We start from the raw sequence: 13,322 nt of genomic DNA, 5'->3' as shown, positions 1-13,322 counted from the left end.
CTTCAAGAAACCTACCTGCAAAGCTACCTGAAAACTATGTGCAAGGACAAAAGCTGTTTTAAACAATAAGGGTACTCAAACCAAATGTTGATTTGATTTAGTTAATTAAAGTTAATTGATAAATAAAATCTATTTATGACATTATTTTTGAAAGCATCCTCACTTTACAGTATTTTTACACAAGTGCCTAAAACTTTTCACATTACTGTAGCTTTGCAGGTAGGTTTCTTGAAGCATCTTGGAGACGTTGCCACAGTTCTTCTGGATTTAGTCTGTCTCAGTTTTTTCTGTTTCTTTATGTCATTCCAGACGGACTGGATGATGGTGAGATCAGATCTGTGTGGAGCACTGGCTGTTGTCAGACTCCTTGTGCCTACAAAAATCTCACTACAATTAATGGCAAAAGGAATGCTTGGAAATGTAAACTGATATTTCCTACTGACACACTACAGCAAAAGATATAAAAAATAACTGGCTTAAAACCATTTTTTGTCTGTGAAAATACTAATAGCCTAAGACTTTTGCACAGTGCTATGCATGCTTCATTTGACATTACATGCATATAATTAAAATGAACAGAACTTTGTCAGAATTTTATGAATTTATGATGAGCTGTTATGTCTCAAAGTTTTTGTCTGATAACAAATGTATCTGATAATCCAGTCATACAAACTCACCTCTGCTGCTTTTCTGCTGGCCTGTTAACTGCAACGATGGAGAAGATGCAGTAGTTCTAGTTTCTAAATCTTTCTTGTTGTGGATGTGTTGAGCCAATGGTCCAGGATGTAACTTCTCATGTTCACTTACATTCTGAAAACTAATCAAGCTTCGGCATTACAATACTGCAACAATACAGTCTACAGAGAACTGGAGACTGTTTTTCCCAACAAACACCACATGTCTGCAGCTAAGGTTCACTCCCTTCAGAAAAATTCTTCACAGGAACACCCACAGATGTTTTCTAAATATATCGACACATGACAATGACAGTGAAATTTCAATTGTTTTGTCCTGCCTCTGCATGTGCAAAGAAAATGATTACAGTATTTGCCAAGTAGACTTTCTTGTATTTCTCCTAATAATGTTGAACATTTTAATTTTGGCTAAATTACTATTTGTTAAAATTATTATTATTAAAAAACGATGAGACAATGTGGGTGTAACAAATTGCATAAGAGCTAAAGTATTACCATAAACATGGTGAGACATGTTGAGATGACATTCAGCAAAAGATTAATAGCAGTGACACCAGATATTTTGGAGGTGTGTTTAAAATCATCTGAAACAATTAAATTGAGATGCAGTCAAGCAAACATGTTGGTAAAGATTTTTTTAAAATCTTAAATGCTTGATTATTTTGCTAGGAATTTCTTATTGTGCATGTGCAAGGCAACAACAGGTAGCTATTATATAACTGGGGTGTGCCAGACAAGAGATCAATGCTTGAATCAATGTTCAGTCCATTGGCATGTTGTTATAATTCTTTGATTGTAAAAGAATTTGTAACTGTGGTAAAACTACAACGGATACATCTTACTTAAAGCAAACTAATATTTGCGCAAGCTCTTCTAATTACGTAAGAACTTCAACCTGTCCACTTAAAGCTACAGACTTCCATAATGTTGTCTGAGGAGGACCATGTTTATGAGAGAGAGAAAAGTAGGAAAAGTAGTATTTGTGTGAGAGAAGAACAGCAAGAAAACTTACTAAAAATTCCAAGAACTTATAAACTTTGTAGCCTACCGTGATTTGTCAGTTTGTGTGTACAATCTCTCCTGATCTGGGACAAAGCAAGTCACGCTGGCTTTCACTCCGCTTTGACAACTTGACTGCTGCAACTTCAGATCATGTGTTGACATTATAGGCTAACTGTATCTGGCTTGGTTTTGGTTACCTCCCTTTAATCCCTCCGGGCATCAGCTGTGCCATTAAGTACCCCCACAGGCGGCTCGACTGAACATTCCACCGGAGAAGATAGCGCGCGGTGAGGCAGACCCGTCATATCGACAACCGTAAGACCCGACGCCACCCGTTTCTTTCCCACCAAGGCGTGTGTTATCGAGGGCACAGCCGCGGAAGTGCGGAGTGAGCTTGTGCTTCAGCAACAAACTCCGTACTTTGAAATGTCAAGTTTATTACGGGACTAATGTAGACAGTGATAAGCATACACCTAGACATAACATTTTCCTGTATCATGTGTCAACTAGTTATATTTCGGATTTTGTTCTTTTACCTGAGAGACCAAAGGGGTTTCGTTTCAAAACTGATTTTAATTTAAATAATGCATATACCTATTTTTAAAAACGTGTTATCTATGATGGCAGATAAGGACCAGAGGATAAACAAGCGATGACTGAAGAATAGTAGGCCCTACGTGTGTTTTTCCTTGAATACCCTATAGGTAGGGTCATAAACAAAAGTGAATGACATTTCCGCGAATCGATTCTTTAGAACAATTCGTTTAAAGAACCAGTTAAAATGATTCAGTGATTAATTTACGTCAAAACAATAGTTTTGACGTAAATGAAATGTTTGAGATGCGCCTCGCCTCGCCTGAAATGTAGGCGAGAGCAGGCGGCTGCAGTGAGGGGAGGAGTTAAATAAACGCAGTCAAGACGGACAGTTCTGACCTCTCGAAGTGGAAGATAACTACGAGATCAAAGGCAGATATCGCTTATTCACACTCATGTGATGTGTTGCTAATTAACATGATGTTAGGTGCGTTCGACTTGAAGCACCGCTACAGACGGCAGTCAACTAGAGTAGCCGCTTGAAGTCGGGGGCGGAGTTGAAAACGGAGCTGTCAAGCCGGACACTTTCTGCTCCCGTTAGTGACGCTCGCGCGGTGTTTGCATACTCTATCACAGATGTTGTCTCGTCGCTCCGGCCGGACAGGGCATCACAGTTTGGTAGGGGCATAACATTTCTGTCACACACTTGAAGTATTCGGCCAATCACAACGCACTGGATAGCTGGCCAATCACAGCACACCTTGCTTTTCAGACCGATGAACTTTGTAAAAATCGACGCGTTTCAGAAAGGCGGGGCATAGAAGAGAAACAATAATGTACAGTATGTGGAAAATAATGTGCTTTTTTAACCTTAAACCGCATAAACACATTTCATTACACATTTCAAGTACATTTCCCTTAATCACTCTGTCAAAGTGCAACTGAGGTTTACTGAGAAGAAAAATATTGAATAAGTGGTGAATAAAATGGAAGGGAAAATCATTCCTAATTAAGATTTTTTTTCTTGTCAGTAATCAAGAGGGATGGATTGCTGGTCAGGCATTCTGCTTATTCGGCAAAGATTAATAGGCTCAGAGCAGGATTCCTAATTATTTTATGTAGAAATACTAGAGGTCATCAGTTAGACTCATTAGCCCCACTGGCTTGAGGCAAGAAGCCTGGTTGTAGTTTTGCATTGCTGAAGGGTGTGCTACGCAGATACACACATACATTGACTTGAATAAAATAATTGTGATGAACCACTCTATTGTGTGTTTCGAGGCGGGGGGGAAAGTGTTCTATAAAGATGTGATGTTTGTTTCCAGACAAAGGCAAAATAATCAGCCACCACAATTATAAATCTTGTCATGGAGTGATACTTATCTCGATCCATTATAGCAATGTAATTTAATTCTGTAATAAAATCTAAACAGTTTTAATTGACTCTGCTGATTAAAACAGAAACCAATATAGTGCAAAAGGGCATAACTTGTATGATAAATTCATCTTTAGCCTAATGTCTCTCAGGTTTTTGGCACAAGCTTGGTTTGATCATGGTGCTGGTTGTAGTAGTCCGTTATTTGGATGGAGTTACATATTTCATGGATGGCTTGTCATGAACCGGCAGTGCTGGAAAATGCATTATCTCCTGGAGAGATTATGACAAGGCCAATTCATAACTGTGAATTGATTTTCTTAAATGCTGGCTGCAATATGGCAGTGTATTCAGAGCATGTATTGTGGTGGTTAGCATAATCAAGGGTTTATACGTTCCTAAAATAGCAATCACTAAATATAATCAGCAAATCAGAAAGACCTCAGTATATTGAATAGAACACATTTTGCTCCAGGTAATGAGTCAGTGCGGTTTCACACAATACCGTATATTTTAATACGATATTATTATTAGAGGCAGTGGAAGAGGAGGTATATTACTAACCAGACAGTTATGATGGTTGTGGCATAGCTTATATAAAACGTCATCATGGCACCAGATAAATATTCTTAAACTGTATTCCTAAACTGTATTAAAGGAATAGTTCACCCAAAAATTTGTTGAACATTTACTCACCCTCAGTCCATCAGTTAATATCTTGTGAAGTGAAAAACTGCATGTCTGTAAGAAATGAGTTCTCTATTCATAATATTGTGTTGTCCATTGAAAAAGTTGTTTCGTCTGAATTGGGTGAAAAACACACACAGATTAAGCAACAACAAGAGCGAGCAAGTGAAACGAGGTGATGGAATTTTTTCAATGCCTGAAGCGTTATTATGAATTATAATGATTCAAACGCGAGAAGCAATGGTTTAAAATGAAAACATCTTGATGAATTTGTTTCTTATAACATGCAACTTTTCACTTCATAAGACATTAACTGCTGTACTGGAGTCATGTGGATTACTTGTGGATTATTGTGATGTGTTTTTATCAGTTGTTTAAACTCTCGTTCTGACGGCACCCATTCACTGCAGAGGAACCATTGGTGAGCAAGTGATGTAATGCTAAATTTCTCCAAATCTATTCCATCAAAGAAACAAACTAATCTACATCTTGGATGGCCTTGGAGGGTGAGTAAATTTTCATTTTTGGGTGAACTAGTCATTAAATGCAAAACTCATTGGCATGCACTGCAGTTTAAATTAACTATATGGGAGTATCACATTACTTAAAACATGGTTCAGAATAAGATTTATTTTGCCAGATATTGCCATGACTAATTAATGACATGGTCCATAAAGGGCATAAATTTGATACTACAGTAATTAAAGTTGCCTTATATACAGCTAACTAGCTGAAATCTACAGCTGACCAAATCCTGTCTTTAAGATGCCTTGAGCTCATTAAGCACCAAGAACATCTTTATTAATTGACAAGACAATTGTTTAATTAAAAACCCAGAACCCTGTCATTCTGCAAGACCGAGAGAACATTTGAGCAGTATGCTTGTGACTGGTGACTCAGAGGTTAACCGTGGCAGCTGGCAGCCGTATTGACTTCTGGGTAATTATACTTAAGTGGTGACTAGAGGAGGCAAATGGCAGTAACAGATTATCTGTTTTGAGGGGATGCATTCTTAGAATCAATAAGAGTCCATTTGTGGAAATAGGGCAATTTAGGAGAAAATACACCCGTTCTTGGTCCTAACAGAAGTCATTTGCCCCTGCTACCATACTGTAGGTCTTTAATTTTTGCCCCAAATCTCTCATAGTTAAATTAAGAAATAAAACAGAGGGATAAATAGGGAAAACAGTAGACATCAACAGATTCTCTGAATAGCAGTTTTATCTTGGTTTGTTTTCCTGTGTCTGAAAACAACATTAAAAATGAGAACGAGAAATTATTTTAATACACTACCATTCAAAATTTTGGGGTAAGATTTTTTTTAAAGAATAAATTCAGCATGGACACATTAAATTGACTAAAATTGACTGCAAAGACATTTATAATGTTACAAAAGATTTCTATTTCAAATATATGCTGCTCTTTTGAACTTTCTATTCATCGAAGAATCCTGAAAAATTGTATCAGAGTTTCCACAAATATATTAAGCATAACTGTTTTCAACTTAAAAACAATAAATGTTTCTTGAGCACCAAATCAGTATATTCTAATGATTTTGAAGGATCATGTGACACTGAAGACTGGAGTAATGGCTGTTGAAAATGCAGCTTTGCCATCACAGGTAATTTAAAATATATTAAAATAGAACACGAATGCTAATAATATTTCTGTTAATAATACTGTTTAACTGTATTTTTATCAAATAAATGCGGCCTTGGTGAGCAAAGATTTCTTTCAAAAACATTAAAAAATAAATAAAAATAGGACCCTAAACTTTTGAATGGTCTTGTATGAACATTTTAACATACACTAATTTTTATTTGCATGTTTTCATGTGTTAGCCTTCAGACATGCTGCCCTTCTGGCTCATCCAGTAATTACTGATTACATTAATTCTGGTATGAGCATCCAGTCACCAGCTGATGGCAGCCCACGGAGCCAATGCCTTTTGGGACAGGGAGGCTGTTGGGGAAGTCAATGACTTCTCTAAGTGATGAAGGAGAGCAGACTGAGATTGCAGTCCGGTCCATTCGGGTCTCAGAGGGGTCGTAAATAGATTTGCTTGTTAAAGAAGTACTTTTCCCTGGCTGATTTTACCGCACTTACACTTCCCTCAAGCCCTTCCAAATCTGGTTCTTTCCTCAATTTGCACACAAACACCCTAGAAGGTGAAAGAACAGAATAGAAGCAATTTCTTGTGACGTATATGTGAAAGAATCCTCTCAAATGCAGCCATCACTCGGCTTGCCTGATTTACAGGGCCAAATCACTTAGACTCTTACAGTCAATCAATTGCATTTACATCTATTGCGACTCGGCCAACCAGAGTCTCCCTAGGAGACAGCCATTAATTGGCTTGTGCAGCAGTATGGACCACTGATCAATCCCAATCAACCCATGTGAAGCGTTCATAATAGAGCACTAATACGTATGCAAGCCAAGCCAAACTCACACTTACAATATCCCAGAAGTGAATTATGGCAAAAGATGATACGGGTCAATTATCAGTTGGGTTGGATATACGAGTTATTGGAGATGGAAGTATATGCGTATAGATTTGAACACAGAGACTCTTAAATGGATCCCAGGCACTCCCTCTCTTTAATGTTCCCTTAATCTCACATCACCAAACCGTAGGCTTTAATCCAATCAGCAAAGAGCTTGTTCTCATTTACCCAGAAGGCTTGAGGGGCTCATCATACATCTGTGGTGGGGTGAGCCATGATGGGATGGTCTCTTTCACCCTACATGTCATTTTTCACAGCTTGAGTTTCCCTTTTGTCCTCTTTAGAGACATCCATTCGAAGGAACCTAGAAGGAAAGATGATGAAATAAGTCAATACCAGCTATCAATGGATTTTTCTTTAGGACACTAAAGCAATCTACATTTTATGATTGCTCAGAAATAATCCACTCATAGGATTATTAATTCAATTAAAATCAAGCTTATTTTTAGGTACAATAATGCTCAGTGGAACCAAATATGCTCTGAGACTTAACAACCCATTGGCACATCATTTTAACTAGCTTGTACTCTTGACAATAAGAGTACATGCTAATGAGGAAAAAGTTCATAGGTCAGGTCATCCTAAAGTGGCACAAATGAACAGTACAAGTGTTTTATTGAAACATTCGGCTGCTAGTCAGATTTCCAATAGAGTTCCAACTCACCAACGTCTCAAAAATGTGTCAGTGTATCAGGATGGGGTCTCAGAATGGTAAAAGTGTCACATAAAACGTGAATACATTAGAAGCCAATCTCTTAAAAAAGGTTGCAGCATCTGTTGACACAAAGCAATAACATTAGAACCCTTTGGATCCACCTCCTTTCGCAGGAAAGCACAGTTCATTCCTTTAATGTGAACCATTCATGCCCTAAACCTGATGCCGCTGATTACTTCTGGGCAATTAAGTGCACTGATAGAATGAACTCGGTGTGACTTTGATGCCTGATCTGAAAAGAAGACAAGACAGAAAAGGGGAGAAACAGTGAGAAGCAGATGATGAGAGCGGAGAGTTATGTGATGTTCTGGCAGAGCTTGCAGACTGGGCCCATTGTCCTGGCTTGCAAAATCAGCACTACCCCATTCCTCTGGCCCAGTTAAGACGTTCTTTCTGCAAGCTGGCCGGTAGTGCACTCAGCTTCCTCGTTTTTCGTGATTGCCTGACATTTCTTTTCTCTTCTCTGCTGCTGGTGCTTCCTGCCTGATCTTCTTAATACCTCTGCTGACAGGGTCCTAGTAATAACGAAGCTGCCTTTTTATTGACAATGTGCCACAGAATATCTCGGTGTCGTTATCGAACACTCAAGGAACAGAATGGCATTTTCAGTGGGGAATAAGTAATCGATAGGGAACAGCAAATTAAGTAATAGCATTTTTGCGTTGATGCATATTACAGCTCAGTTAACAGCCTTCGGATCGGCAAGGCTCCGCGCTGCAGGATGAACGGATCAATCCATGCACAGAGCTGACGTCTCGCTTTGACAACATAATTAGTTATCATACAGAGAAACGTGTTTGAGGACAATATGAAAACCTCCCTTGGATATTCAGCTCATGAATCAGAACCATGAAGAGGCAGTCAGGGAAACCATGTGATCCTCTATGAGGAAAACAGCTTTTTAAAAGTAGAGAGATGAATAACTGAAATGAAGGGTGTCAGCTGAGAAGAGATGATTTTGTTAATGGGAGGTCTGACAGGAAACAGGATACATCTGTTTATGTATTCACATGATTTTGCTGTCAATCCTAATTCACTTTGTTTTGTTTCTAAATAGGTAATTATATTATTTTATAGTAAATAAACTGGAATCCTTGATTCTGATTGTTCAGCTGAAGCATTCTGTGGTCAAATATTTTTTTGTATAATTATTTCTAAACTGTATTTTTACAATAGTTCTAAGTCATTTCTTGTGGCCTTTATCTTTTCACATATTAAAATAATTTCAAATCAGTATTTATGGCTTTATTTATTTGGTCAATAGCTGTGCAATAAGCAGGATGAAGTACAATCAGATGGTCAATATTGCAAAATAAACCCCAACAGGGTCATCAAGACTCAATGCAAAGACCATCTAGTGATCTGATGAATATGCATTATCCTTTTCATGAAACGTAATTACCTTCACTTGTATAAATGTGGTATTGTTATGAAAGTGGTTGACCCACCAGTACTCAAGAATTAGATCAAACCTTACATCAGGATCACTCGAGACAACTGAGGTCCCAGGGTACTTGGAAGGTTTTCAGTTAAATTTGGCTTGTTGAACCTATAAACAGAAAAAAAAATTAAAATTATTTTAAAATAAAAATGCCACTTGTCGAAAATGTCTAAAAGGTTGCCTATATACCATGGGTCATAAATGAAACTGACACAAATCCATCTGCTTATACTGCAGCATGACTGTATTATATTGACAAATTTGACATACGATCTCCAAGTCTGCATATTATCAGTTTTGTTTCCACCTTTATGAACCGAGACATAATAATTCGGCTGCGTCTTTTTGGTTCTCTAAATTGGATACATATAATTCAAGCCAAGGGTGTTTTCACCTCAGCCATTGACCCAATCACGCTTAAATCATTTTATACACTAAAACTGTGACCTGCCCCATCATCCACCTTATAACTGGAGCCTGAGGCGTGTGTTGCACTTAATAAAGGAGGTGATGAACATCTGCGCCCTGTTCGATCACCTGCAGTACAGTACAGCCCAGCCAGCCAGCCACGCGTGAGGGAAGCATCACTGCCATACAGAAGTGGAGCAGCCGCGCGCTCGAGAGTGGAGGCGCGTCACTCTATCTCTCCAGATTCAGAGGCGCTTTTCAGAGTGTCAGACCAGCTCGGTGGAAATTATGTCTTTGAACACTATGAAGAAGAGACCATTCGAATAAACGTTAAATAAGGCCCCTGACTGGAACAAGTCTGTTTGAAGTTCACTCCATTATCTAAAAACAGCCATAAAAATGAGCACTTCTGTTCTACAGAAACTGGTATGCTGATGAACCATCCTGTGGAGGAGAAGCTTGCGTGGTCATGTATCACCAGCCTACAGCTCTCGCTGGGCCTGGTGGGCCATATCTTTACCAGTGGAATGATGACAGGTGCAATATGAAGCACAATTTCATCTGCAAGTATGAACCAGGTAGGTGATTTGCACTGTGAACTTTTTGAGTCAAAAGTTACTTGATTAACCTGAATTCACCCTACTAAAGTGGTTTAGCTTACAATGTTTGTTATGTTGTTCTGAGCAGAAAGTTACCTGGTAAAAGTGCAGAGCGACACGCCTGGAGGGCCTGATGTTGGTAAGCAGCCAGGTGTCAAATCCGTCATCATTTGACTTAAAGAGTTACAGATGTGTTGACACTAATCTGTTAATGTGCCCTTCAGATCTTTCCTCAGAAGAACAAGAGGAGAGGAGAACATCTCCTGTCGACCAGGATGAGAACCCCCAACTTGTAATGCCAGGGCACTCAAGTAACAGTCGATTTTAAATTCTTAAAGGAATATTCAGAGTTAAGCTCAATCAACAGCATTTGTGCCATAATGTTGATTATCACAAAAAACAATTTTGACTTGTTCTCCCTTTACTTTAAAAAAGCAACAATCTGGCTTACTATAAAATGGAAGTGAACGAACCCAGTCTGTAAATGTTAAAATACTCACTTTTATCAATAGAAGGCTTAAACTATATGCAAGTCAGATGTTAGATTTTAGAAAAATGCTTACTAACCTTTTATGTGTAAAGTTACATCTGGTTTTAGACATTCATTGCCATGACAACAGAATGCCATAAACACTAAACCCTAACATAACGGTAAAAATAATTAATTAAATAGCTCTATAGAACAAAAATATGTTTTAACAGTGCAGTACTGTTCAAAAGTTTGGCGTCAGTAAGATTGTTTTAAAGAATTAATATTTCTATTTTTTTATTTACATTTTTAAACTATATCAAAATACAAAACAGTAATGTTAAATTGTAATAATATTTCACAATGTTACTATTTTTTTACTGTATTTTTGATTAAATAAACACTACAATGGTTAGCATAAGAGACTTTCAAAAACAAAAAAATTTACAAATTCCAGACTTTTGAATAGTTACTTTTTGCAAGTACTTTTATAAAAGTATAAGCATCATGTTTTTAAATTTCTGCTTTTAAATCCTCTAAAAAATTGCCCCATTCACTTCTATTGCCTCACTGTAACCCTTGATTTTTCAGAAAAAAAGAGGTGAGTGAAAATAGTATTTTTGCAGTAGCCAACATTAAACCACAAATGCTGTCAATTGAGTTATTGAACCCAGAATTCAACTCAAAATAAATGCCTGTATGGGATTGGAAGTCAAAGTGTGTTTTTTTCTTTCCCAGGTATGCTGCTAATCTATGTGATTATCCCTACCATCCCTTTCCTCTTGCTGATCCTGGTAGCTTCAGGAACGTGCTGTTTCCAGATGTTGAGCAAGAGGTGAGCCATTAGGATCAAATCACTGTAAACGCTGTCAGACTAATGCTAATGTGCTGTCCTATTATGCACAGTATCATCCAAATACTGCGTCACATCAGGAAGTCAGTGTCTCACTAACAACCTTTGTGTCTTGATTAATAAGGATTTCGGCTCACTAGCCGAGATCTGACACCATCCTCTGTTTTTCTCGCTAACCCAGAAGTTTTACTGTGATTAATTAGATTCAGCTGTTTATAACTGAGCCCGGCAAAACAGCTTAGCCCGTACTAATCACCATCAACACACTTATTATAGTGTGCATTTATCATATTTGTAGGGGGGAGGGGTTTGCCTGCCACATTACGTCACACTGCATTGGAGACAGAGTCCAACTTGACTTCTATTCCCATCAATATCCCGTTTTGCAGGGAATTGCTGAAGCAAGCTGTTCCCATCCTCTGTTCTCACCCCGCAACATAGAGCACAAAACAGTTAATCTCAGCCCATGCTTGGCAAGACATTATATAGTGGCTTATTTGTGTAATTTATTATGTTTATATGGCTGACGCTCCCACAGAGTGATGTCTTTTTAACATATTTCCAATCACTGTGGCAGATGAGGGGATCCTGAGACAATACATTTAATCACTGGCAATGACTGAGTGCGCTCCATTCAGTAAAAGGCTTCCTGGAGCGAGTTCAAAGCTTTTGGAAAAACGTCTTAAGTCCTTAACAGATGATGCTTCTCTGTTTTACGATGTTTGCTTCTGGTTCTCATGATTAAATACTATCATAAGACCAGGATGAGTCACGTAACAGCTGCTTAGCATTCGGTCTGCTTATTGTGTATACCTTTAAATGCACTGTCTTCCATGCATTGTGCTATAAAACCTTCCCAGTAAAACTCAACAACAAATTATGTAAATGACAAAGGCGACATGGAGATTCATGTGGGGAAATTGGCCTGTTTCACAATGCACACACAAGCAATACATATGTCTGTGCCCATATCAAGAGATTATAATATAAAAGTATAACACATCTACCCATAGAGGGTGCATATTAGGGTGCATATTTTCATTAAAGAAATGAAAATTTTGTCATCAACTCAACATCATATCATTCCAAAACTGTATTAGTTTCTTTTTTTATTAATTAATTAAATAGAATTAATGAACAATTACATTTATTAAATTATTAATACATTAAAAAAATTTTAACAGTAAACCACGGACCAAAACGAACGTTAACCAATCAACTCTCTGGATCTCCAAGACGCCAAAGATAGACAGTGGCATGGAAGTTTAAAGAATCATCTCTACGATTCAAACAGCTCCCTTTTTTCTGGCTTTGTCTTCTATGTTGCTTGATCAGCAACATTCTCGCCCGGTGGTTAGTTTAGTGTGTGATTTAATATACTAGCTAAAATGTGCAGCACCGGCAGAGCAGTTACACACATATCGCATTTCTGTACATATGTTGTGCTCTCACAAATTACTGAAGTCTATGAGTTTTCCGTTCACTCCCATGACCTTCGTCTCCATTTCATGTTTCTAGTCAGATAGTCTGACCTGAATCTACTGCTGCTTATGGAGGGTGAATACTAATTGGCACCAAACACAGTGAGCAATTAAATTACTGTAATTAAAGCAAGTACAAGTGGGAACCACATAAAAAGAGGAATTAAGACATAGGCGGAGCGTGGCCACGGGGACTTGGGGCAAAAATGCCACTAAATTGGACAAAAATGACTACTTACGCAAACGTTGATCACACTACAAACAATACAAAACTGCTATAAGAAACAGAAAATATTAATTAATTGTTTACCTGGGTCTTCAGTCTATGATTAGCTCACCTCACCTCTTATCTGACAATTCTTCAGGTTTGAGTCGTTCGTTCAACACGTGACAGCCCCATAAACTTAACCTATGCAGTCTGAGCCGGAAAGAGAATTGATTGGTTCATCTCTCGAGTCTTCGGGTTTGAGTCATTCGTTCATCACGTGACAACCCCATAAATTTACCCTATGCAGTCTGAGCCGGAAAGAGAATTGATTAGTTCATCTCTCGAGTC

At 38.1% G+C, this 13,322-nt stretch overlaps 2 protein-coding genes across 2 annotated transcripts in view; one reads left to right on the top strand and one right to left on the bottom strand.

The window, feature by feature from the left end:
• LOC107721844 (uncharacterized) overlaps nt 1–2,055 on the bottom strand; it is a 16,484-nt gene extending 14,429 nt beyond the window's left edge. The window contains exons 1-3 of the mRNA XM_016530012.1: nt 1,744–2,055; nt 678–817; nt 16–53 (exon numbers count right to left, since the gene is read on the bottom strand). Coding sequence (XP_016385498.1) covers nt 16–53; nt 678–817; nt 1,744–1,859 — 294 coding nt within the window. The 5' untranslated portion in view covers nt 1,860–2,055. The remainder of the gene's footprint in view (nt 1–15; nt 54–677; nt 818–1,743) is intronic.
• A 7,411-nt stretch (nt 2,056–9,466) lies between these two features.
• Nucleotides 9,467–12,974, top strand: LOC107721842 (chondrolectin-like). The gene is made up of 6 exons (XM_016530011.1): nt 9,467–9,528; nt 9,785–9,942; nt 10,052–10,102; nt 10,188–10,274; nt 11,171–11,267; nt 12,470–12,974. The coding sequence occupies exons 1-6, from the start codon at nt 9,467–9,469 to the stop codon at nt 12,552–12,554; spliced, it is 540 nt and encodes a 179-aa protein (XP_016385497.1). The 3' UTR covers nt 12,555–12,974.
• Nucleotides 12,975–13,322: the final 348 nt, after the last annotated feature.

This window comes from Sinocyclocheilus rhinocerous, unplaced genomic scaffold, assembly GCF_001515625.1.
Source record: "Sinocyclocheilus rhinocerous isolate Xijiao unplaced genomic scaffold, SAMN03320098_v1.1 scaffold90, whole genome shotgun sequence".
NCBI lineage: Eukaryota > Metazoa > Chordata > Actinopteri > Cypriniformes > Cyprinidae > Sinocyclocheilus > Sinocyclocheilus rhinocerous.
The sequence above is the reverse complement of the archived record's forward strand: the minus strand, read 5'-3'. Positions and strand labels throughout refer to the sequence as shown.